This window comes from Prionailurus bengalensis, chromosome A2 (genome assembly GCF_016509475.1).
Source record: "Prionailurus bengalensis isolate Pbe53 chromosome A2, Fcat_Pben_1.1_paternal_pri, whole genome shotgun sequence".
NCBI lineage: Eukaryota > Metazoa > Chordata > Mammalia > Carnivora > Felidae > Prionailurus > Prionailurus bengalensis.
In genome coordinates, this window is record NC_057348.1 from 4689491 (window position 1) to 4715117 (window position 25627).

At 55.6% G+C, this 25627-nt stretch overlaps 2 protein-coding genes and 1 long non-coding RNA gene across 4 annotated transcripts; 1 reads left to right on the forward strand and 2 right to left on the reverse strand.

Moving 5' to 3' along the window:
- Positions 1 to 816: 816 nt before the first annotated feature.
- LOC122486787 lies at positions 817 to 9119 on the forward strand. Its single transcript, XR_006298224.1, has 3 exons — positions 817 to 827; positions 6336 to 6344; positions 9003 to 9119. It is a non-coding gene; the product is annotated as an uncharacterized LOC122486787 (long non-coding RNA).
- LOC122486778 (KH-type splicing regulatory protein) lies at positions 3413 to 14837 on the reverse strand. Of its 2 annotated transcripts, XM_043586347.1 has the most exons (20): positions 14464 to 14837; positions 12765 to 12861; positions 12113 to 12151; positions 11715 to 11754; positions 10746 to 10795; positions 10428 to 10499; positions 9492 to 9549; positions 9022 to 9196; positions 8736 to 8834; positions 8310 to 8408; positions 8094 to 8196; positions 7307 to 7407; positions 7034 to 7178; positions 6786 to 6946; positions 6580 to 6689; positions 6112 to 6200; positions 5807 to 6004; positions 5625 to 5702; positions 5373 to 5533; positions 3413 to 4248 (listed from the first exon to the last, which is right to left on the reverse strand). In XM_043586347.1, the coding sequence occupies exons 1-20, from the start codon at positions 14719 to 14721 to the stop codon at positions 4240 to 4242; spliced, it is 2142 nt and encodes a 713-aa protein (XP_043442282.1). In that variant the 5' UTR covers positions 14722 to 14837; the 3' UTR covers positions 3413 to 4239. The 2 variants fall into 2 exon arrangements, with proteins under 2 accessions (XP_043442282.1, XP_043442281.1); XM_043586346.1 differs by having other exon boundaries at positions 3413 to 5533; positions 14464 to 14836.
- A 1376-nt stretch (positions 14838 to 16213) lies between these two features.
- Positions 16214 to 23352, reverse strand: SLC25A41 (solute carrier family 25 member 41). Its single transcript, XM_043586355.1, has 7 exons — positions 21859 to 23352; positions 21467 to 21622; positions 20920 to 21072; positions 20634 to 20741; positions 17718 to 17885; positions 17479 to 17626; positions 16214 to 16663 (listed from the first exon to the last, which is right to left on the reverse strand). The coding sequence occupies exons 1-7, from the start codon at positions 22057 to 22059 to the stop codon at positions 16491 to 16493; spliced, it is 1107 nt and encodes a 368-aa protein (XP_043442290.1). The 5' UTR covers positions 22060 to 23352; the 3' UTR covers positions 16214 to 16490.
- Between the last annotated feature and the right edge of the window lie 2275 nt (positions 23353 to 25627).

Below are 25627 nucleotides of genomic sequence, written 5' to 3' on the forward strand. Positions count from 1 at the left end.
TTGCTTTAGCGAACCTTCTTATACCTTACTAGGTCACAGGAGCAAGAGTGGGCAATGTTATTTTGTTCCCAATTCAGTGCGGAAGCAAGTTTCCATTAAGATCCTGGCTGAAGATATTTATCAATTCCTACCCTCTTAAAGAACCTGGAATGCATGCTGAACTTTGTTAATTGCCCTTTCTGTGTCTATGAGGACGATCATATGACTTTTCCCTCCGATGTGAATACAATAAATTGTATTGAACCATCCTTGCTTTCCTGGAATGAGTCCCACCTGGTTTTTGTTTTGTTTTTAATGCACCAGTGGAGTCTATTTTACAAGGAAATTCTGGAGGAACTAGTAGGAGGTAGAGCTCACAGTGGGCGGCCACGGAGATCTAGGAAGGTCTTCCTGAGACCAGTCAGGGAGGGGAGGGCAGTGGTATGGGCAGTGGTGAGCTGGGGACTCTGCCTTGCCCAGCGAAGTATCTGGGCAAAAGGAAGGCAATTGAAGACTGCTTAAATCCATCTTGGAAGGAATATTTCAATTCAAATATCCACCAACCTAGAACTAAGAAACGGTACATCCGTAGAGCAGAATTCTGTAACAATCAGGAACTTCCTTAACATGCCGACACGGAGTCATCTTGTGATACGGAGCGAACAGGATTGAAGGCAAATCAGTATCTTCACCGCTTGTACAAAAAAGGAGGAAAAAGGACATCAGAACCAATTTGCTTGTATGGTATATGCCTAAAATAACTCCAGACTGAGACACAAGAAACAACTCCTGGGAGGCTGAAACTGGGTGGCTGGGGATGGTGAGGAAGCAAGTCTTCACTCTTCCCTGTTAGCGTTGTTTACTGATGAGCTCTGCCAATGTCCTACCCGTCCAAAAAAATGAACACGTAAAACACATACTTGGAGCTAAAAAAACCAAGATGCACCCAGGGGGGGCCCGCACAATCCTAGACTCCTGATCTCGGGGTCGGTGGGGTGGGGGGGTGGTCAGGGAGCCACTGCACCTTGCCTTTTCCCCATCCAGCCCCTTTGTGGGTGCCTAGGTGGGCCGGGCCCCAGACCTCATCATGTTTGATTGTTCCATGGATGCGATGGTCTGCAGAGTGTGGCATCGGGGCCAGAAGGAGCACCGGGTTCGTGACTGTGAGTCGGCCCTCCGCCAGGGCCTAGAGACACACGACACCCTGTGCGAGCCAGTCTTGACCTCCTACCAGCAGAACAACCTGCTCCGAAACGCGGGTACTCCCTGCTTGCCACTCACCCCCAACCCCCCAGGGGAACAATGCAGGGGTCATGCCATGGCCCCACATCCTGGACCTCCCTGGGCCTGTTTCCCCAGCGTGTACACTGGGACTTTCATTTCTTCCACTGGGCAGTAATAAGCACAGGCCGTGGCCTTCCAGCTATGACGTTTCAGTCTAAACAGAGTGACTGTCTCCAGAACTGCAACATTAAATACATTTTAGAATGTATCTACAAAACCTAGGATTATGACAACCCGTTAACCACATTAACCATGGCTCAACTATCCAGCCATATATATTCTTGGGGCAGGGGGGTGGGGGTGGGGAGCAGGGATATTTTAATTCTTTTTTTAATGTTTATTTATCTTAGAGAAAGAGAGCACGAGCAGGGGAGGGGCAGAGAGAGAGGGAGACACAGAACCCGAAGCAGGCTCCAGCCTCTGAACTGTCAGCACAGAGCCGGATGCAGGGCTTGAACTCACAGACTGTGAGATGGTGACCTGAGCTGAGGCCAGAAGCTCAACTGACAGAGCCACCCAGGCACCCCAGGGATATTTTAATTATTAAAGTGACCCACCCAGTTTCTCTGCTTTTCTCTCCGGTGGAAGGTAGGAGTGCTGCAGAGCCTAAAATGAAGTGCCCTGTGCAACCGGCTCTCACCGCCGAGGGTGGGATGCGAGGGCAGCAGCCTGGAGGAGGCAGTTCCCCACACCATCCTCCCTCCCGAGGCCTGCTCCAGGGGACAGGGTCTCCACCGGGCTCGGGTGGCCGAGTGGCCAGCTGTGATACGGAACGCTGTGTTGCAGCCTTCCTGACTGACCCATTTCCCTCTTCTCTCACTCGCATGGCTCTGGCATCACACCTCCCGATCCTTTGTGGGCTCTTAGTGAAGAGGCCTGCTAACCTGCTTCCGCCTCAGTGGAGGGCTGGAGGACAGGGTCCCTGCTGCTACTCAGAACTGACCTCTTGCTCCCCCTCTTCTAGATCTTGGCAGAAGCAGCTCCAGAAGACATTTTGCCCAGTGCTGCTCTGTCACTGAAAGGCTGCAGTGACGGGAGGGGCTGGGGGCTCTGCCTCTCCTCTCATCCCAGAGCCCACACAGGGCTCAGAAGGGGTGCAGGGCCTGTGAGGTAAGAGACCTGGTGACAGGAGGCCAGGCTTTAACCCAAGCTGACTCCCCAGGAGACCCCAGACTGACAGCCCCTTTCTGGGCCAAAGCAGCACAAGGGTGGGCTGATTGGGGACCACCACCCACAGGGGTAGGTTCCTAACAAATCTGGATGAGGCCTTGGGGGGGCTGCAAGCTGTTGAGGGCTCCAGTGGTGCTGCCCTTGGGGCCTGTGGGCCCAGGCCTCTGGATCCTGAACGGGAAACCGGATCTGTGTTAGCATCCAACTAGACACCCAAAAGGAACCCTACAGCCATCTAGTATGTCTCAAGATGGTTACCCCTGGGCCAGACAGCTCAGATGGCCCCTCAGCTCACTCTCCCATCTCCCGTCCTCATCCTTGGGAGGCCACAGCCACACACCAAACACTGGAACTTGTGCCATTTCCCTTCACAGGCCAGGTTTCCGCCTGGGGGGACGCCGACAGACTAGGACCCAGCCAGGTGCGCATCAAGGCGGGGGGGGGGGGGGGGGACTCCCGAGAGGCACAGCCATGGGTTTGCTGTGCTGGCGGGCTGCATCCATGGAAACACCTGTCCCCAGGGACCCTCCCGGGTGCCTTGCTCCCCATGTTCCCAGAGGGAACCGGGCTCAACCTGCTATTGCCCTTTCTGCAAGGCAACCCAAGAAGGGCAGTCTTCGGGGGGCCCACACCCAACTCTTAGAGGCCAACCCGTTCCTCTTCAACTTGTTTCCTCTACAAACACAACTGCGGCCAGCACGCAGTTTTTAGACAAAAAGCACTTTATTTAACCAAAAAAAGGGGAGGGGGTTAGGAAAGCACAATGCGCCTGCAGAAAACTATTTTTTCTTATAATTCTTTTTCTTAAAAAAAAAAAAAAAAGAAAGAAAGAAAGAAAGAAAAAACACAACACAAAGCTTGTAATTTCCAATCACCATTATCAGGCTTTTACAACATCTATAAAGAACGAACAAACATCTGCTTCAAAACTCTACAGGGGGAGAGAGGAGAGAAAGAGACGGCACCCAGCAGACACGGGGAGGTTTTGTTATCATTTATTTGTGAAGTTAAAAACGAGCGATAAAAAGTAAAAACTGCCATACAATTTTTTGTTTTGTTCTCAATTTGTTTTCAGTTTCAATGTCCTCTTGAACAGTTGAAACACAAGACCAGTCCCGGGAGGGGGGGGGGGTGGGAGGGGGGCGGCGGGAGGGGCTGCAGGGGAGCCGAGCGAGGCGGGAGGAAAGAGGAGGAGCAGAGGCCGAGGGGCTCGACTGAGGGGGGAGAAGGGGGGGTCCTGAAATAGCAACACCTGGTCCAAGGAATGTTCCAACTCTAACTAAAAAAAAGAAATAGCAAGAGTGACTTTTTTTCCTTTTTAAAAGTTTATTTTAAAAACACGAAGAGGGCCAAGGGTGGTAGGAAGAAAATGAATTGCTTTCCCCTGAAAGAGGCAGTTTCAGGAAGGGATAGAGATTTTTATATATATATATATAATTTTATAGGTTTTGTTTGCTTTTTGTGTTTTTTATATTTAAATTTTTTTTTTTTTTTGGCAGAGATTTAATTCTATCTTCTATGGCTGGCTCAACATGAAAGATCCCAATTTTGAAAGAAAAAAAGCATGAGACACACAGAATGAGCGAGAGAGTGAGAGCCCAGCATCGCCCAGGGCATGACCTCCAAGCCACTCACAGCGAGGGCGCCCCCAGCACCCCCCACGGCAGCCATCGCTCTCTCGCCAAACAAACGAGGGAAAAAAAAAAAAAAAAAAAAAAAGAACACAAAAAAGCCCCCAAACAGAACAAAATGGAAAAAAAAATAATAAAAGATTTTCACAGATGAAGAAGTTCACATTCATTCGATTCATTGAGCCTGCGGAGAGGGAAGAGATAGGAATCGGTCACTACGGGGAGGGGAGGAAGGGGCGGGAGACTGGGGGGGACGGTGGCGAGGAGGGGGCCAGGAAGCCCCTCCCCTGAACCTGTGGCGAGCTGTAACTGTCTAGGCAAGTGCTCCGGGGAACTCGGCCGAAGTCAGACTGGCTCCTTGATGGAGGAGGAGGAGGAGGAGAAAGAGTGACGTAAAGACCAGGAGGAGAGAAGCGGGGTGGGGGGGGCTGCAGAGACAGAGCGGGGGGGGGGGGGGGGGAGAGAAGGAGAGAAGCGCGCTTGGGGTTTGGGAGGGAGGAGGGGTGCCCTCTGTCCTCAGGAAGGCAGGTGCTCCGGCGCATCACAACATGACAATGTCAGAGATCACGGTGTCCCCACAACACCCCTGTGAGGTAGGTTGGAAGGTGGCGGCGATCGTCATGCCCACTTCACAGACAAAACCGGGACACAGAGGCAGGCGCGAGAGCGGAGGAGGCAGAGCCCGGGGAGGGGGGCGGAGAAGGGGGTGCGGGGGGGTGGGGGGCGCCCTGGGGCCGGCCCCCTTGGCAAGCTCCCCGAGTCCCAGCAGAGCCAGGGCTGACCCGCGCGGGGGCCGCCTGCAACACACAGTCACTTGGACACGGGGGAAAGACCGTGGGGTTAAAAATAAAAGAATGCCAGGAACAAAACCCAAAAAAGTAACGCGGAGAGGGGAAAACACATCCGTTTTCTTCCCGAGTGGCCAGATTTTGAGTGAGCGAGCGAGCAGCCAGGATGGCGACCGACGTCTGTGCCGCTGGCCTGCCCCCCCACCCCCAGGACTACCCACCAGTTCAACAGTTCCACCTTGTATTGGTTTCGCGCTCTCCCCCAGCATCGCGACAGCGTGACACAGGAACAAGCGGGCCGGCGCAGGGAGGCCTCTTCGTTTAACCTCTGGACCCAGCGCACACTTCCCCAGCTCGTGGGGACTCCCGGAGACCTCTGGCCACACGGCCCCCGCTGCAGGCATCAAGGACACACCCCGCAGGGGAAGGGATTTCCGGCGCTACCCACTAAGGCAGGATGGACGGTGGCCGGGGGTTGGAAGGAAAAAGGAGGAGGAGGAGGGTGGCAATTCCCACTTGCCTGCTGCTGTCCCTGCTGTGTGGGTGGAGGCTGGGGGCCGCCGGGACCTGGAGTCTGTCCGTAGTAAGCGGCCTGCTGTCTGTAATATTCAGCCCAGGCGGCACTGTAGTCTGGCTGGGAGCCTGGGGGCGCTCCCGGACCCCCTCCGGTGGCCACTTGAGCTGCGGGCAAGCAGAGGGTGAGCGAGTGAGGCCGGGAGCTGGAGGACCTGGACCCAGCGCTGCCCCGCCCCCAGAGCCCCCAGCAGCTCACCCTGCTTCTTGTAGTACTCCTCCCAGGCCTTCGTGTAGTCCTGTTGTGGCGGTGCTCCGGGCTGCTGGGGCTGCTGGCCTGCAGGAGGGAGGCGGCGGGAGGTCAGAGGATGGACGGCTCCGGGACCTGGCTGCCTCTCACCAGCCTCCGGCCTGAGCCCCCGAGGTCGCCCGCACACTCACCAATCTTCTTGTAATACTCTTCCCAGGCCTTAGTGTAGTCCGACTGGCCGGCGGGTGGGGGCTGAGGGGGCTCCCCCTGGGCAGGTGGGGCCGCGGGGGCTGGCGCGGGGCCGGGCACGGGGCCTGGGGGCTGCTGGTAGTAGTGTGAGTAGTAGGCGGCCCAGGCGGCATTGGGGTCTGCGGCGGCTGCAGCTTTATCTGTGGGAGGGTGGCGTGGGCTGAGGGGCGGTGCGGGAGGCCAGCCCTGCCCTCCCCACCGGGGCAGCCAGGCCCTGCCCTGCCCCTCACCTGGGCAGCCTACTTACTTGGGTCGTGAGGAGCAGGTGGCTGCCACTGGGGGTAGGTATTGCCCCAGCCCTGGGGTGGGTACTGGTGAGGAGGCGGCCCCCCCGCACTGCAGGACAGAGAAGGGGCGACGGGTGAGCCGGGACTGTCGCGCCACGGGGGCAGGCCCGGCTGGCAGGAAAGGGGCCCAGGCCCGGCCACAGGCTCCTCGCCCAGGAAAAGGCGAGACGATCAATGCCAAAAGACACACGCTGTGCTGCTCTGGGATGTGAAAGTCCCCCAAATACAACGTCCATGAGTTTGCCCGTTAGGTGGGAGACTACGGTCAACATCTGTGCTGTCTATGGAACAGGAGGCTGGGCTGGGCCGTGCCTAGGGCCAAGACCATTAGCACATCTTGATGTGAGTGAAAATGGGGCCCGTGGCTCTTCCTGCCAGCACAGCAGCCCCTGAGCCCCAAATCCCAGGAGGCGGAGACCAATACTCACTGCGGGGGAGCCCCAGGTGGCCCCTGGTTGAAAGGCCCGGGGTTGAAGGGCCCCATGGGGCCGGCAGGGCCTGGTCCCCCTGGGCCTGGTCCAACTGGGCAGAGGGGGCCCTGGAGGAAGGAGAAGCAGATGGTCAGTGGAAGGAGGGGGGGGCGGTTGAGAAACAGGAGCCGGGTCCAGGCTCTAAGAAGCCCTCCCGAGCCCACCTCAATCTTTTCCTCAATGAGCTGTTTGGCGTGGTCAATCTGTTGGGGTGAGCCCCGGATGATGAACAATTTGAAATTGGGGTCCCCGTTGGGCGGCAGCTGCCGGGAGATCTCCACAAAGGCGCCTGTCTGCTGGTTTATGGCTTTCACATTTTCGCCACCTGTGGGAGCCACAGGCAGTGAAGGGCGGGCAGGAGAGGGCAGGAGAGGAGCGGAGTGCATGTGGGGCGCAGGTGGGGCCTACTCACCTCGGCCGATGACCAGCCCACACTTGTGAGTGGGGATGGAGAAGGTCATCTCTCCACCAGGGGGGCCCCAGTTGCCTTGGCCCCTTCCTCGCCCCCGGCCCCCCGGGGGCATGCCAGGACCCCCTGGAGGGCCTGGGGGTCCACTCTGCAAGACAGGGAGGAGAGGGAGTGAACACAGAAAGCCAGCCTGGCCCCTGGACTCCTCTGGTGGGGCCGGGCCAGCCCCCCCTCTGCACCCACCAGCTGTTGGCCGCACACCCCAGTGTCACCTACCCTGAGGCTCTGGAGGAGATCATTGATGATCCGTGCTGCGTGCTCACACCGGTCTGGGGGCCCCATTATGTGAGCTATCTTCTCGGGACCTGTCCCATCATCTGAAGCCGGCACCCACAGAACAGAGATGGATTTTAAGGAAAAGCACAACACCAAGCCCCCGTAACACCGCCTCTGCGAGGTAGACATCATGCCAAGCCAGGTGTCAGAAATATCTCGGGCTCAAACTGCCGCTCACCACACTCCCAAGTATTGAGGAGCGGGCGGGAAATGCCGGTGGGCCCACATTTCCAGATGAGAAAACCGACCACTTAGGACAGGGTGGCAGCCGAGGCTTCTTCCTGTTTGGGGCACCCCAGGACTAATAGGTGCCTTTTACTGAGCTAAAAAGGACAATAGACCTCTGAAAGGCAACAGAGCAATCCTTCCTCCCCACAGGCCTGCCACTTGGGAGACTGAGCTGGGGCAGTGATCTGATCTGGTCCAGGCTGCCCCCGGTCAGGATGGGCTACGTGGTAGGGAAGAGGAAAAGGGACAGATCGGGTGACAGAAGACATCGCCTTTGGACTTAGGAAACGTGTTGGGAAGTGTGCCCCTCAGCAACTCTCTCACATGGCTGTGCCCTCTTCCACTGTGGCGAAGGAGGCACCACAAGGAGGTCCCAAACTCAACAAGGTTCACACCGCAGTGCCAAGGCATCTCAGCGGACTCTCGGAAGAATCCCTAGGACATAGCTGGTGGCACAGTCACCCTCCAGCCAACTCATCTGTTCGGCGAAGCCCCTGACCTTGCTTAAACTGTATCCGCACGCCAGCATCATTCTGGATCTTCTTGATCATCTCTCCGCTCCGGCCAATAACCACCCCGACAGAATGCCTGGGCACCGGCACCTGAGGGAGGGGTGGGGGAGGGTCCAGCTGGGTCCTGTCCCCGCAGCTGTGGCGGCCTCCACCCACCGCACCCAGCCCGTGGCCCTCCATTATCGGGGGAGGCCTGCACTCACGTCAATGCCCCCGCCAATCCGGGATCCGTACTCGTTCCGGTCCCCAAAGCCACCCTGGTCACGCTCCCGGAGGATGTCCATCACCATCTCGCAGGCTTGCTGCAAACACACAGGGCACGCTCTACTCCAACACCGTTCCCCCGGCATCCCACCACCCAAGGGCCCACGGGCCGAGGCTGAGCCCATCAGCGCCCCGCTGAGCTCCTGCCCTGCTGTCCCGAGAGGGAGGAGGAAGGATGGCCAGCAACCCCCATTTTCCAGATAGGAAAATGAAAGATCAGAGTTTAGACCTCTTACTTGTGTCCAGCACCGGGAGGGACAGCTCAGCACGAGAGCGCTCTCGAATACTGCTTCCCCTTTCAATCAAATCCCGAGCCCCGTCTGTCGCTCACTTCTCCAGGTGCCCCAACACCCCGGGGTTCTCACCTGCACTTTGTAAGGATCCCCAATGATGCGAAGAGGCTTGTCCACGTTCGTGTTCTGGGAGCCATCTTGAATTAAAATCATCTTCACTCCAGCTCGTTCCTTCACAACCAATGTGGATAGTCAGTGCTGGGCTTTTCAAAGGACTTTCTGGGGCTAGTGCACGTGGGTGGGGCAGATATGACCACAAGGGTAAGAGGCTCTGGCAAAGCAGCCGGCGGGGTATGCACACGCAGATGCAGGAAGGAGACTTTCCTGGGACAGGAGGAGCTTCCGTCCCAGCCCTCACCTGCAGCTGCTTAATGGTCTCGCCACCTTTGCCGATGACCAGGCCAGCCTTCCCTGCGGGGATCATGATCTCCTGTACAGTGCCGTTCTGGCCCCCGTTGGCATTGTCGTGGAACTGTCCTGGGGGCCCCCCACGACCCCGAGAGACGATGTCATCCAGCATCATCTTTGCTTTCCTGGGAAGGAGAAGACTGGGACTGAGACACCTGAGAGAGTACTGGCCTGACAGCCCCGTCCAGCTCAAAGGGAAGAAGGTGAGTCCGACACGCGTGTCTGGCAAATGACGACGAGGAAGAGGGTCCATCCCCGGGGCTAGGGCTGGGGCCATTCGGGTTGTTTTCCCAGGTCTTCGGAGTCAGGGGAATCGAAAATCAGTACACTCCCCGGCAAGGGCGACGCCCCCAACTTTCCAAAGGATGGAGAGACCTTCTGCTTGCTCCCCTCATCACAAGGGCCCAGCAAGGGACTTACTGGACAGACTCCGGGGCTCCTGTCAAGGATACGCTGCGCTCTGGTAGGCCACCGCTGTCTGGAGAAAAGAGACAGGGTCAATGCCTTTCTGAGTCTGTGGACACCGGAGAAAGGCTTTCTATGGAGATGACGAAAGTTGCACTACCAGTGGCCACTTCTGCCACCATTCAGTGGCCTGACAAACCACTACCTTGCCAAACACCCGGGAGGCTACTCTATGCAAGACCAAGGTCAGGAAGTTCACAGTCCAGGAAAAGCGACAGATCTTTCAGGGACAAAGACGAGATAGAAGGAGATATCCTGAACCTAGACCACTTCTGCCACCGTTGAGGACCACGCATGCACTCTCCACGGCCTATGAAGCCCACTACATCAGAGCAAGTCCTCAGACACCCCTGCACAGCAGTCCTTGCCTGGCCTTCAAATCTAGGCCTGGCCTCAAAGTCGTTCCCTTGAAGGCACCTCCCTGCTTCACACGTTCTCACTGATTTTCCACCAGGTGCTTAGTTCAGATGGTGACTTAACTAATCGCTTAGAGCAGGATCTAAAACAAGACTTTTTTTTTTTTTTTTTAAATTAGGCTCCAAACCCAGCATGGAGCCCAATGCGGGGCTTATACTCCCGACCCCGAGATCAAGACCTGAGCTAAGATCAAGAGTCAGACGCTTTATCAACGGAGCCACCCAGGCGCCCCTAGAACAAGACTTCCTATATTCAATTTTCGACTCTCCACCTCAGCCCTCCCCCTGCAAGTGCACAATGGAAGAAACCAAAGTTGCAGCCACACCGCAGGGCACTGTGCTGTACGAGTGGAGACCCTGCCCTGAGCCCGGCACACAGAAAGCACTCGGTGAACACCAACCCATCTCACTTCTGTCCTGTCGGAGTCCAGCCCAACCCCCCACGCCCGTTGTGACACAAGTGTGGCTCTCCTACCTGGAGAGATCTGGACTTTGCAGCCTGAATCCTGCTGGATTTTGTTAATCTGTTCACCTCCTCTGCCAATGACTAGGTGGAGAAAAAGGAAAAAATAGAAAGGATTGGTGAGGGTACCCTAGCGCCGAGAAGACCGTGGCAGGGGTTCCTGGCCTCCCCTCCCCAGAGAGCTCCACCATCCTCCCTGCCCAGAGTGGACAGGTGAGAGCGGAGCGGACTACAGGAGGCCTGCTCAGACCAAAGGCTCTGGGCCAACAGGGGCTCCCAGGGCGCCGTCCCTGACAGGGCGTGATGGGCATCCCACAGTGACCCACTCACTTAGTCCCACCATGCCATCTGGGACCCTGTACTCTTCTGTCATTGAAGTCCTGCAAAGACAGATGGTAACAATCAGTCTCAAGTGGGAAAGAAGACAGGGGGAAGGGAATGGAAGAGACGGGAGAGTCTCCAGGAGAAAAGGCCGCTGGAAGCCAGAGCTCCTAACCTGTTCCTAGGCCACAGCTCCTAACCTGCAGGGTCCTTGGTGCTTCCAGCCTCTGGCCCTGCTTCCCACCAAGGGCGGGCCTAAGCAGAATCCTAAGAGAGTACAGGACCCCCTCTCCCCACAGCAAGCCACTCAACCTCTCGAGGACCCATCTTCCCCATTCGGGCCATGAGAGGCTTGGTTGAGGTCAGCGTGGCCCCTGAACTAGTGCTGTTCCACTGATTCAGGACAAGAGCGAACACTCAGACACGTTTACAGAATTCCAATAGTCATTCCAGGTCTCTAGACTCAAAAGAAAAAAGATTTGTATCTTTTTCATGTCCTTTCTCTAGTAAGCCCTTACTATATTTTATGTAATTAAAAAGTGAAATAACGTGGTCCTTCACAAACAATTCTATGTCAGATCCACTGGACTCGTTCTGGGGGGCAAAAAAGTTAAGAACCCCAAGCCCCATCAGCTCTCAGGGCTCAAACATTTGCAGAAAGCGGACAAGAAACCCACGGCCAGCCCCCTGCCCTTCTGGGAAGATGGCTGTCTGCTGAGGGTCTCACCACAGTGCACAGAGACCACCCCCTCTTTCATCATGGCCACGTGCTCCCCTCCCCTCCCTAGGCCCTACACACAGACCAACATAGGAGCAAATGCTGCTCCTCTGCCTCCTGGGCCTCTCTCTGGCCAAGTAGCAGTGGGGACGAGGCCGTAGAACGGTGTACCCCCAGACACAGCTCTCCCCACATCAGCAAGGAAGGCCAGAAGACAGCTGACAGACAAGGAAACAAGCGTTCTCCAAATCGCGACTTACCTGGGGGGAGGATGGATGGGTCCAAGTTGAGAACTGATGGCTGCAGAGAGAAAACCCAAAGCAAAGATTGGCCTGGCTCCTCCTTGGGACCCTGAACACTGCTGGCCCCCCGGCACTCCTGCCTGCGTGAGGAGTGGCTGGAACTTACTAGAGTGCTTCTGAGCCTTCCTGAGCGCTCAAGTGTGATAAGCCCACCTCACATCAGCACACCCACTGACTGTCCCTGCCTCAATCTCTGGGCGCTCTGGGATCCCTAGAGCTCATGGACCCCAGATGATGAACACCTAGAGCCTCCACAAAGGACAGATGCCCTCTGCCTAGAGCTTCCAGCTCCCGACTCCTAAAAATCTCTTAAGACCCTGACACTGCCCTCTGCCTGCATCATCCAATGGACTTACAGTCTCCCTGGGAAGCCAGTTTCTTGCTCTCCGGTTGGTCTGTGAAAGAGAGAGGATGTCAGATGCTGCACCCACCCACCCACAGCTGCCTCAAATCTGATGCTGGTGCCACACGGCCTGGCAAACAACCCCCCCCTCCCCCACCCCCACCCCCAGAGCCCAGACAGGAGAGTAGCAGGGACCAACCCCAGAAGAGGGACAGACTTCCATCAGTCCCACCACCAGCACTAAGGGTGAAACAGTCCTTCGGAATGGGAACCAGGGTGGCAACACTCGAGTCCAGGGGCAAGGAGGGCCTGGGTGAAAGTCCGGTTTGGGCTGATCCCCACACTGATCACTTTGGCTGCCGTGGGCAGTGCTGCATGCCCTAGGGCCAGCCACACTGCACTTCTGTGGGGCCTCGATAAAACCGTGAGCATTTCCCAAGCCTACCAGAAGGGGAGGAACAATCTTGAGAACTTACAACTTGGACCTAGTCACAATCTGCTCCTCTCAGCCACCTGATACCCCAGAAAGGCAGCCCGAACAAAAAGAGTGAACAAAGCTGGGATTGCTGAGGTTTTAAAAGAACAAATGGCAGTGGGCTTCCCCCGACTCTGAGCCAAACAAAGGCTACCCCCAGGCCGTCCTCCCAGCAGGTAGTTACAGTTACCTCCATCTTCTAACTGCCTCTTTTGGCCCCCAAAACCAAAATCAGGAGTGCTGTTATTCACTGTGGTAGCAGCGTCGCCTCCAATTTTGGCTGCGATCTAGAAACAAAATTGTAAGCACACAAGATTACCACCAAAACCCAACCTTCCCTGGTGCTCGGCTCAACTTCTCGGAACCTACCCAAGGACTCAGCGTTCAAGAGTCATCCAGGAATTTCAAAACTCCCTTTCTGGATGAGATTTGTACCTACGCTGTTCGTGATCCGACGGGCAAGCCACACTGATCTGCTCTCGAGAGGGTCCCCAGGTTGCCTCCACGAGGGAACCAGGGAACCAGAACGTGTGACTGTAGCCCCACTCTTCTGAGATGTTAAAGAGCACAACTTTCCTTTATCTCCCTCGCCCTCAAAATCTTTGTATCTGTTGAACAAACTGTAGGGACGTTTTTGCTTAAAGGCATCTGAAACCTTGGTTCCACCAAAACAAAAGACCCTCTTGGGGCACACACGTTACATTTTAGACACGTGAAGAACAACTTCAAACAAGCCTGATCCAACAAATTTAAAACCAGAGTCCGTTTGTGGGATTATCACAAGTTTTCCAAAGAAACACAAACCAGGAGCTAAGCTGAGGATCTATCTTCCACCTCTCCCCCCCCCCCCTTTTTTTTTTTTAACACTTGGGAGCCAAAGCTCTTAGGATGAAGACTTTTTCCTATTAACTCGCCCCCGTTACAACTACTTCTCAGTTAAAGCGCTTGGGTGGGCGTCCAGATTAAGTGCACATTAGAACCCTACCTGTCCCATCTCATAGGTGAGAAAGCCACAGACCACACTGGGCGGGGAACAGGGCGTTCACCTAACGGGACCTCCCACTCTGCCCTGGAGGCACTGAACAACCCAGGGAAAGCACTCTTGCGGGAATGCACTCAGTCGGCCCCCAGCTGGTCGGCTTCCCGGGAGGGCGGCAAAGTTCTCCCATTCTACAGGCCTCCTTCCCTCCAGGACGTGGGGAGGCCGCAAATGGAGCCGGGGAGGTCAGTCACACCAGCATGTGACACCTCCACGTTACCATCACGCCTCAAAACACAGTGGTGGGACCCTCCCCCCTTTCCAAAAGAGGCAGACCACGCTTTCAAGGCACCGGAAGCATCAAAAAGAGCCAGCCCCTATGCCTACCCTCCCCATTTCGCCTAAGTGCTCGGCCGCTCTGATAGCAGAAGGGTCCCTCTTCCACTTTCCAGGCTGAAGAGGAAGAGCTGTTTTCCTCTCGAAGTCCCTTCTTCCCGGGGAGCAGACAAAAATGCGACTGGGCTGGGGGCAAACAGGGCCCTCTACCCTGATGGGGAGATGAGGGCAACGCAAGACCGTCCCCCGGGGAAGGTGGACACTTTGCTTCCAGGAGAGGGGAGCACGCCCTCGGGTGTCCTAAGAGGAGGGCTCCCTAAGTGAGTCCCCGCTTTCCGGAGCCCCTTGAACATCCAGGGGCCACTCCTGGCGACCCCCCGGACGCCCCATGCCCCTGCAGGGGGTCACCCGCTGGGGGCCACGGGAGACACCCCGAGCGGCCCTGGCCCCCGCCTACCGCCCCACGTGACCCCGCGGCGGCCTCGCCCCCCCCCGCCCGCGACCCCGCGCGCGCGCGCGTGACCCCGCCCCCTCCCCCGCCCGCGCGCGCCCCTCAGGCCCGCGGCCTCCTCACCTGGCGGGCCCGCTGCACGGCGTCGGCGAAGGCGTCCTTGCGGATCCCCGGGCCTCCCCCGCCGGGCGGCTGGGAGGGACCCCCGGCCGATCCCCCGCCCGGACCGCCGCCGCCGGGGCCGCCGCCGCCCCGGTCCCCCGCGCCCGGCGGGCCCGGCGGAGGGCCTCCCCCGGCGCCTCCCGCTCCCCCGGCTCCCCCGCCGCCGCCGGCGGGCGGCGGCGGCCCGGGCGGGGGTCCTCCTGTGCTGTAGTCCGACATGGCGCGGCGGGGCCGGGCCTGGCGCGGAGGCTGAAGCTGAGGAGGAGGCGGCGGCGGCGGCGGCTCAACGCGGGAACAAGGCCTCGCTCCACACGGCCGCGGAGCACTCTGGGAACCCAGCGGCTGGGAAGACGACGAGGGGGGAGAGGGACGCCCCCTCCCGCCGCCGGCGTGACGGACGGCGCAGCCAGGCCAATGGGAGGCGGCCGCCGCTCCTGGGACACCAATCGCGGGCTCCGGAGGCGAGCGACCAATCGGAGTGCCGCGAGAGGCAGTGGGCGGGAGGCGCCGCGTGACCGACAGCTCTCGTAGGCAGTGGGCTGCCGGCTGCCGGTCCTGGGCGGGCAAATCGAGGAGACCCGAAAGGGCAGGAGGCCCAATGAAGCGGGAGTTCCAGAACTACGGGGCGACTTCAGAGCCGGATTGACGGCTCCAGAGAGTCAAGTGGACGGGAAGGAGGGGACTGACGAAAGGCCCCTTTCAACAGGCTGGGCGGGCGCCAGGTGAGATAATCGTGCACGCAAGCCAATGAGTACACGCGGGAGGCGGTTCTTGTCAAGATTGGCAGTCGATTTAACCCAATTCCTGACGAGTTCTGGGTGACGAGCTTAGGTTTGGACTGGATTGCTTTCCCCGTTAACCAGAATCCTTTTCTAGCCTTGATTTCTAAGCCAATGGCTGGGTGGCGGGGGCGGTGCAAGGTGACAGACACCGCTGCAGACAAATGGCAGTGAAGGCAGTAAAGGTGCCCAGTTTTGGTGGGAGCCAGTGGAAGCGCAGCTGCATTGGGGCGGAGCCGGCCACCCAGACGACGAGAGGCGATTGGCGGTAGCGGGAGTGAATGGCAGTCGACGTGGGCAGTGCCGACCGGCTGCGGGAATTCGGGCCTGACGTCTGAGTTAGCGCCCCTGGAGCCTGACTGGGTAGGCCGAACACATGGCCTGCTCGAGGTCTTGGAGATCGGTGCTTCCGGGGGTGGGGTGGCCCGAGAGTAGGAGGGAACCCAGGGATCCGCTGTATCCCTTCATTTCAACACCCAGGATTCTAGAGCCCCCACTTCTCTTCCAGGATTCAATGAAACCAGTTCCCCTCCAGAATGCAAGGGTCTAGAGCCGTTGGTTCTCTCCTAGGACCCTAATGCCACACCCCACACCCGCTTCACATAAGGTCTGGGATCTCAGCTACAAGCTCCCGTCCTAGGTGCTCAATTTCTCTCCTGAACCCAGGTATCAGGTAGCTTTACAATTCCTATTCAGGTGCAAGGGGTCCAAGATATCCAGCCCACACTCCGGGCCCCCAGGATCCCAGGTACCTGGCTTCCACTTTTGGACCTAGATATCTGAAGCGACCAGCTCCCTCTTAGACCTAGGTCCCCAACTCATCTCCAGGTCCCCAACTCATCTCCTGGTACCAAGGATTCCTAGTCCCCTCCTAGACCCAGAGATTCCAGACATCCAGCTCCTCTCTTGGACCCAGGTATCCCAGACCCATCCAGCAGAAACCGTCTCTTTATTTCAGATAGTCTCCTTGTCCACCATGTCACCCTGAAGCCAGGACAAGCCATAATGGGCCAAATTGGAGTCCAGACTAGTCCCAGCCTGCACCCTGGGGAGGGGTCCCCAAGAATCTTCTGACCCAGGCCCCCAGACTGCTTCTCCTGACAAAAACTGCCCCACCCCCCTCGGGCCTTAGCCTGGAGGGCTCTTTGGGCCAGGGGACACTGGACCCTCCTGTCCATTTCTGCCCAGGGTGTGTCGACCAGACGGTGTCTATACGCCCAGGGTTTTCTTCATGGCCTCATACACCACATAGCTGATGCCACCTGCTGGCAACACCTTCAGTAAGGTGGGAGTCATGCCTCGGTACAGCCCAGGCCAACCCTGCTGGGCCAGGATCCGCCGGAAGATTCCACACATGGTGGGGTTTGATCCCTTCATGGTGTCTGTGGAAACAGGGGAAAGCTTAGAGTTGATCCAGTCTCCTGGGGGGCTAGAATGTTGCAGGGTGGGTGAAGCCAGGGGCAGAGGTGTGGGGGTCAGTTGGGAAGGAGTCTGGAAGGCTTTTAGAGGAAATTGGTCACTTTGGGGAGAGTGAGAAGATCAACTCAGGCAGTTTTAAGGATTTGTTTTTAGGAGCATCCTAAAAAAACATTCAGGCTTATTTGGGAGGGAGCTTCTGAGATCTCCCAGAGACTTGGCAAGTGTGCTAAGGGGTAGTTTGGGAATATTTTTAAGATTAGGGTAGTGAACTGAGGACCTGTTTGGATGTTTGTGGATTGGTTCAGGGGCTGAGAGTCCATTTGGGGAAGCCACATTTGGGGAGTGTCCAGGTTAGTGGGGGCAGTGGTTATGACATCTTCCTATGACATTGGGACATCTAAGAGTCAGATTTAGCAAATTTAGGAACTTAAGGAATTTTGACTTTTGGAGCCAATAAGAGCTGGGTCTGTTTTGAAGAAGTTGGGGGACATTTTGGGGGAAACTATGACTGGAGGCCATTATGGGGGCCTGGGTCATGTTTGGGGACATTTGTGGGGGTCAGTTGAACTAAGTGAACTAAAATGTTCGTTTTAGTGGTTTGTAGGTTAATTTCAGGGCTGGGATCAGATTTGGGGGTGAGTCTTGGTGGGTTCAGAGGTCAGCAAAGTTGGCCAGGATCAGATGTGGAGAGTTTGGGAGTCAGTTTCAGGGGATGAGAAAGTTCAGAGTCAAGGCCGAGGGGAGGGGCATGTCCAGTGGCTAGTGGCGCTAGTCTGACCTTGGGCCTGCATCCTGGTGCGCACCAGAGTCAGCGGGTAACTGGCCATCTGGCCACAGGTCGTGGACAGCGTCACAGATGACAGACTGACCAGGCCACTAGGATTCTCCATGTCCCTGCCTGACTTCAGCCAGAAACACCTGAGCGTCTGCGAAAGAAAGGAGTCAGGAGGACGTTCACGACGGGCCTGGGTTCATACCGCTCTTGGCCCTCCCCGCCCCGGGGTGGGGGACCCACACCTCGTAGACGGCCAGGTCGGTGCAGGCATAGGGGATGATCCCAAGCATGTTGGGCAGGTAGCCGCGGTAAAGGGCACGGGTGCCCTCCCGCTCCAGGATCTGCCACGCACAGTCCAGCAGCCCCTTGTACTGGCCGGTCCGGCGCAGGGTCAGCCGCGTCTTCAGCACCTGGGGAGCGGGAGGAGGGAGGTGGCTCACCTGAATGTGCCCATTGACCCTCAGCTGCGGCTGTTGTCTCCACCCTACAGCTGAAGAAGCCGAAGCTCAAAAGTGCACAGAGCTGAGTTTCAAAGCCAGAGCCGTCCGACCCCTTGGCCCGTGTGTGATCTCGAGCCAGGGTTCAGAAGCTCAAGTGCTGACGGAGGTCGGGAGGCTAACGGAAGCGACGTGGACCGAGTGGAGGCTGTGGCCGCTTACCCCTAGCGGCAGCCAGACATAATGCCGTGGGAATGCAGAGCCCAGGTGGCCAGATTTGCCAGTTTTCCAAGAGGAGCCAGACATTGGGATTTGTATGAAATGCCCCGACATCAAAATATTGGCCACTCCACAATTGCACACCAAGTGCAGTAGGCAGGATTCTAAGGTGGTCCTCAAGAGGTTCCCACCCCCTGATGTGTATGCCCCCCGACCCTCCCCCCCGACCTTGATAATGTGCCAGACTTGTAAATAGGATTGGGTATCACTCCCCTTGACAAGTTACATGACATGATGAAAGTGAAGGGATTTTGCAGATGTAATGGAGGTCCTTAAGCAGTTGGCTTTAAGTGAAACGGCACAAATTGTGCTGGGTGGGCCTGACCAAAGCAGGTGAGCCTTTTATTTTATTTTATTAAAAAAAATTTTTTTTTAATGTTTATTTATTTTTGAGACAGAGAGAGACAGAGCATGAACAGGGGAGGGGCAGAGAGAGAGGGAGACACAGAATCTGAAATGGGCTCTAGGCTCTGAGCTGTCAGCACAGAGCCCAATGCGGGGCTTGAACTCACAGACCACGAGATCATGACCTGAGCCGACCAAGCCACCCAGGCACCCCAGGTGAGCCTTTTAAAGGAGTCTGCTGCCAGAGACAGAAGAAATCAGAGAGATTTGGGAGCATCCCAGACACTCTTCAGTTCGTCTTAAACAAGCAGGCTGTTGTGGAGAGGACCACATGTCAGGGAACAGTGGGTGGCCTCTAGGAGCTGAGGACCTCAGTCCTACAACCATAAGAAACTGAATCCTGCTGGGGTGCTGGTACCTCAGTTGGTTAAGCTTCTGACTTTGGTTCAGTTTACAATCTCACAGTTCATGAGTTCGAGCCCCATGTCAGGCTCTGTGCTGAGAGCTCGGAGCCTGGAGCCTGCTTCAGATTCTAGGTCTCTCTCTCTCTCTGCCCCTCCCCCACTTGTGCACTTGCGAGCTCTCTCTCTAAAAAAAAAAGAAGGAAGGAAGGAAGGAAGGAAGAAAGAAAGAAAGAAAAGAAAAAGGAAAGGAAAGAAAAAAGAACTGAGTCCTGCCAATGACCAGGAATCTTGTCTGAAGACCCAGGCCTCTCATGGGTTCATTGTTGCCCAACCGGCACCTTGATTTCAACCTGATGGGACCCTGAACAGAAAACCCGACTAGCTGGGCGCCTAGGTGGCTCTGTCTCTGCCCCTCCCCCACTTGTGCTGTGTGTGTCTCTCAAAAATAAAAATAAAAACATTAAAAAAAAAAAAAAGAAGACCCGAATAGCCAGTGCCCAGGTATGACCCACAGAGAAACATAATAAATCTGTATCATTTGAGGCCACTGAGTCTGTGGCAGATTGGTAGGTAGCAACAGCACACAAATATCCTGGAGGAAATTTAACTAGTCAAGGGCAAGAATTATATGCAAAAAAAATTTTTTTTTTAAAAGACCGTTAAAGCACATAAAAGGAGACGTGAACAAATGGAAATGTTTTCCATTGCTAAAAAATACCAATAGGTGACTTTGTTTTCTGAACTAGACAAGTTACTCCTAAAGTTTATATGGGAGACCCAACGGGAATGACCTGATAAAGAAGAGAAAGGATGGGGCGGTGGTGAGAAACCATAAGATCAAGCCTCAAAAATTAAAGACAGTAGGTAAAGCTACAGGGGTGCCTGGCTGGCTCAGTTGGGGGGAGCACGCAACTCTTGAGCTCAGGGTCGTGAGTTTAAGACCCACGTTGGGTGTAGAGATCACTTAAGTTAATAAAATAAAGAAATGGAGGCAAACTATATCGACAGTAAAATGATTGGTGGTTTCCAGGGATTCAGGAGGGAAGCAGGAAGGGGTGAGTCAGTGGAACACAGAGGATCTTTCGGGCAGTGGAACTACTCTGTATGACCCTGTAGTGGCAGGTACATGTCATTATACATTTGTACAAACTCATAGAGCATACAACACAAGGAGCAAACCTAATGGCAACTACGGGCTTTAGTAATAATGTATCTATATCAGCTCATCGATTGCAACAAATGTACCACCCCCGGGCCATGTTAATAGCAGACACTTTGTACATGTGGAGAGAGGTATAAGGGACCTCTGTACTTCCTGCTCAATTTTTCTGTAAATCTAGAACTGCTGTACAAAAATAAAATCTTAATTGTCACCACCCACCCAAAGAAAGAAAAAAAGACATGAGTGTGTGGACAGACCCTCCTGAGCAAGGAGACGAAAGCCAAAATTACACCCAAACACACACAGTTTAGTAAATTACACAGGTGGCATCTTGGGTCATTGAAGAGAAAAGGAGGCGACCCATCCAGTAGATAGACGTGGGGAGCATCTGGAATAAAGGTTTGACACACACCTCCTAGGAAGGAGAAGATGAGGAGGAGGGGGGGAAGAGGGAGATAAGAAGGAAGAAAAGTAGTAGCCACTGGCAGCTGGTTTTCACCTTGTTTCTTCTTCCAGGAGGTATGCTCTTACCTCCATGGGGTTGATGAGCGTCTGGGAGGTGGCCACAGCTAGGGAGCCGGCAAGGAGCCGTTCCTGAATGGGTGGGGACCCGTGCACGCCGCAGAAGTAATTCTTACACTGGGGGAGGAGAGAGGAGCAGGAGAGAACCGCTCACCAGCTTCCTAGCTGGAACCCACCCTGGGTCTGGGGCCAGAGGGTGCAGGTGTGTCTCGGGTAGGGATCTGGGCTTGTGAGGGGTGTCAGACAGGTGTGGGGCGAAGGGTGGGGCTGGAGAAAGCAGGCCGTCCCCGCCCACCTGTTCAAAGACAGAGAACTTGATGGCATACTCGGGGGCAATCTTGAGGACGTTGATGCCATTGCCCCGCCACAAGGAGCGGAAGCCCCCCTCCTGGACCATGCTTCGGAGCCCCCCCAGCAGGTTCATGAAGTTAGTCTTGGAGGAGTAGACCTGTGGGGAGGGAGGCCCCCGGCCCTGTGAGGAGCACCCCCCCCCCCGCCCTGATCTCCCCCTCCATCCCAGCTTGGAGCTCAACCCCATCCTGTCCCCACTCTGTCCCTGGCCAGCCCCACAGTTCTGTGACGCAGCACACACACCAGGAGGCCCATCTCCTCATCTTCCTCTCCTCGCCAGGCCCAGTTTGCCTTCAAGGCCATCCGAAGACCCTATCCCCTGTTCTACCCTCGCTCTTCTCTCCATTCAGCCATCTCCTGACCCCCAACCCTCGTCCCGGCCCCACCCTCACCCCCAACCTGACCTCCATCATCTCTCTCCCTCTCGCTCTCTCCTCTCCACCTCCGTCCAACCCCACCCCGAGGGCTCCCGCGCCGCACTCTACGCGCACCTGCATATACACCTTGGCTCGGTCCAGAGGGGCCGTGCCAGTGCGGGATACCGCGCCTGCCATGGCTCCTGAGAGCAGAAACTTCCAGAGGGCCCCCTCGCTATCCACTTCGAGGACATCCACAGGGACCATCAGCTGCTCTCCTGTGTCCAGCACCTGTAGGGCAGACCCAGCTCCCACCCACACTATGAGCCAGGTTGGAGCTCTTTCCTCGAATCTCCAGAAAGCCCTCCAGGTGAGAGGCCCACCCCAGTCCCCACTGCTTCAAGGTGGGGCTGCGGGTCCGCTCGGAGGAGAGTGGGTCATGCAGAGGGGGCAGGCAGCATGGCCTTCTAGCCCAGCGGCCAGGCTGGGGGGGCGGGTGCTGGTAGACCTACAGTTCCCAAACTCACCTGCTGTGATGGGAGATGCTCCAGGTCATTTTCACGGACATGCCCAAACACATACCCATACACGTGTGTACAGCCCAGGTTCCGGGATGGGGGCGGGGGTGGGCTTGGAGGTGGGGCTTTGGTGAGTAAGGCCTTGACCCTCTTAAACAGGGTCTGGACCCTCAAGCAAGGCTTCTGAGCCCCCTCGGGTCGGGCTCCCATGCAGCTGGAGGGTTAGGACGCCCAGATTCAAAACCCAGCAACCATGTGGGAGAGCCACCTTGTCAATTTGGGTACCAGAGCATGATGAGGTCACAGAGGCCCTTGTGACCTCACTGGATATGGTGGGTAGAATGAGAGTGTCCCCCCCCAAAATGCCCACATCCAAATCCCTCTAAACCCACGAACTTGTGTTACACGGCCAAGGGGAAAGTAAATTTGCCAGAGGAATTAGGGTCGCTAACCAACCAGCTGATGAGACGGAGAGATCATTCTGGATCGACTGCATGGGTCCAGTCTGACCTCCTGAGTCCTTAAACAGTGAAGAGGGAAGTACAGCATTCGGTGTTCAAAGGATTCAGTGTAAGAAGGACTCGACCGAGCTTTGCTGGCGTTGCAGGTGGGGGGAGGCATCCGCCAGCCCCCAAGTGCGGGCAGACCCTCCTCGAAGCTGGAAAAGGCCAGGAGGCAGATTCTCCCCTGGAGTCTCCAGAAGGAGCTTGACTTTGGCCCCGTGAGATTCATGTCAGACCTCTGACCTCTAGAACAATAGACTTGTGTTGCTTGAAGCCACCAAGTTTGTGGTCATTTGTTAGAGCAGCCGTAGGAAACTAACACACTGGGTTTCGTTGTCATGGCAATGGGAGACAGAAGTGAGGGAGAATGGGAAGGTTCTGGAGTTCTGGGAGGGAGAGACACAGTTGGTCCCCAAAATAAGGCAGGCCGTAGGGTTGGAGGCAGCCCGGGTTTGAATCCCATCTAGGACAACTCTTGCTGTGTGTGACCTTGGGATACTCGCTTCACTTCTCTGAGTTTCAGTTTCTGCATTTATAAATCGGAAGTAATGCTAAGCCCTACCGCATCGAGTCAAAGGGCTCTAAGGAGTCTTCAGGGGGAGAACACCCATCCTCCAAGTGGTTTGGTTCAAAAATCTTGATGTCATCCGTGATTCCTCCCTCTCTCTCATGTGCACGCTGTCAGCAAATCCTGGCTTAACCTCTAACATACACCCAGAATCTGGATGCTTCTAACCACGTCTCGGGCCTCCACGCTGGTCCAGCCCCATGATGGGCCCCCGGACAGGTGCCGTCATGGCCACTCTGATCCCTCCCACTCTCACCCCCCAGTCTGTCCTCCCCACAGTGGCCACCAGAGGACACCAGTGAGCACCTGAGTCCCATCCTGCCCTCCTCTGCCCACAGCCCTCCAGGGCTCCCACCAACCCAGGTAGAAGCCTAAGTCCTCCCTGAGGCCCACCACACCCTGCACAACCTGTCCCGCCCCCTCTGCCCTCCCTCCCTCCCTCCCTCTTTCCCCGTTGCCCACTCTGCTTCAGCCCCACGGGCCTCCTTCCTCTTCCTCCAACACGCCAGGCATGGTGCTGCCCCAGGGCCCTTGCACTGGCTCTCTTCTCTGCCTAGAATGCTGTTTTCCTAGACATCGCCATGCTGCCTCCCTCGCTGTCTTTAAATCCTTATGCAAACATCTCCTTCTCCCTGATGCTGCCTCTGACCACCCTATTTAAACTCTGCCCTGTAGGATTCCATATCCCCCTTCCCTCCTTTGCTGGTATCTGTAGCACCTTTGTTTCCCACATGGTTACATATTCACTCACGTGTGTTATTATTGTTTCTCGCTCCCCACTGGAATGTGGGGTCTACGAGAGCAATGGTGGTTGTCTGTTTCACTCACTTCCGTGTCCCATGTCCAAAACCGGGTCTGGCACCAAGTAAGGGTCCGGCAAGTAGATGGTGAATAGGTGAAGAAGGTAACACACCCAAGAGCTTAGCACACTTGCTCAATAAATGTAAGTTCTTTTCCCTCTAAAGATGTTAGTTGAAGCACCTCTTATTTTGGGGAGACATAGAAAGAGAAAAAGCAGTCTTTCTGGTGTCACACTGCATATCCGCAGGGCCTCCTAAGTCCCAACCAGCGTAATGGGTTGCAAGAACGTGAACAAGAAAACAGACGTTAACGGACCCGATTCAATCAAATCAAAGTGGTAATACTCGATGCTGGTGTGACTGAAGTAAAACTAGTAATGCTCATTCCTTGTTGGTGGCTGTGTCTATCGCATACGAGTTTTCTGGTGGCAGGATCCTGGAATAGTCCTAGCCTTTGGCCCAGCGATCCTACTTCTGGGCATTGATCCTCAGGACATAATTTAAAGGAAGTGAAAGTACAACATAGCCAGGTTTCATTTCTTAGTTGAGTGTGTGGAAAATCATGTCTATGTATGTGTACGTGTATCGGTTAGCTACAGCTGCATGACAAAGTACCCCAACTGTAGCAGCTTAAAACACAGAGAAGATGGTTATCTGCAGTGCCTTTTATAATCTCTTCTTGGTAGTAACATACTATCACTGCTGTTGGATCCTCTTGGTCATACAGACTCTCCTTGGTTCAGTGAGAGAGGGGACTACGCAAGAATGTGAGTTCTAGGAGGAAGAGATCCTTGGGGAACATCTTGGTTTTTTTGGTTTGCTTGTTTTTTGTTTTTCCTTTTTTTTTTTTTTTTTTTTTCATTTTTGAGAGACAAAGAGCATGAGCGGGGGAGGGGCAGAGAGAGAGGGAGAAACAGAATCCGAAGCAGGCTCCAGGCTCTGGGCTGTCAGCACAGAGCCTGACGTGGGGCTCGAACTCACGGACTGCGAGATCATGATCTGAGCTGAAGTTGGATGCTTAAATGACTGAGCCACCCAGGCACCCTGGGAACATCTTGGAGGGTGACTATCATGGTCCACATAGGAAAAAGGTTGGTAATTAAAAATTTTTTTTTAATGTTTATTTTTTTTTAATTTTTTTTTCAACGTTTATTTATTTTTGGGACAGAGAGAGACAGAGCATGAACGGGGGAGGGGCAGAGAGAGAGGGAGACACAGAATCGGAAACAGGCTCCAGGCTCTGAGCCATCAGCCCAGAGCCTGACGTGGGGCTCGAACTCATGGACTGCGAGATCATGATCTGAGCTGAAGTTGGATGCTTAAATGACTGAGCCACCCAGGCACCCTGGGAACATCTTGGAGGGTGACTATCATGGTCCACATAGGAAAAAGGTTGGTAATTAAAATTTTTTTTTAATGTTTATTTTTTTATTATTTTTTTTAATTTTTTTTTCAACGTTTATTTATTTTTGGGACAGAGAGAGACAGAGCGTGAACGGGGGAGGGGCAGAGAGAGAGGGAGACACAGAATCAGAAACAGGCTCCAGGCTCCGAGCCATCAGCCCAGAGCCTGACGCGGGGCTCGAACTCACGGACCGCGAGATCATGACCTGGCTGAAGTCGGACGCTCAACCGACTGCGCCACCCAGGCGCCCCTTTAATGTTTATTTTTGAGAGACAGAGACAGAGTGCAAGTGGGGGAGGGCCAGAGAGAGAGGGAGACACAGGATCCCAGTCAGGCTCCAGGCCGTGAGCTGGACGCGGGGCTCGAACTCACGATCCGAGCCGAAGTTGGACTCTTAGCTGATTGAGCCACCAGGTGCCCCCTGTTTGGTCACTTAAAGACAGGCAGAAATTGGACTGAGTCTACAGGCTGAGGAACAGTGCCAGCGACTGCTAAAAGCTGC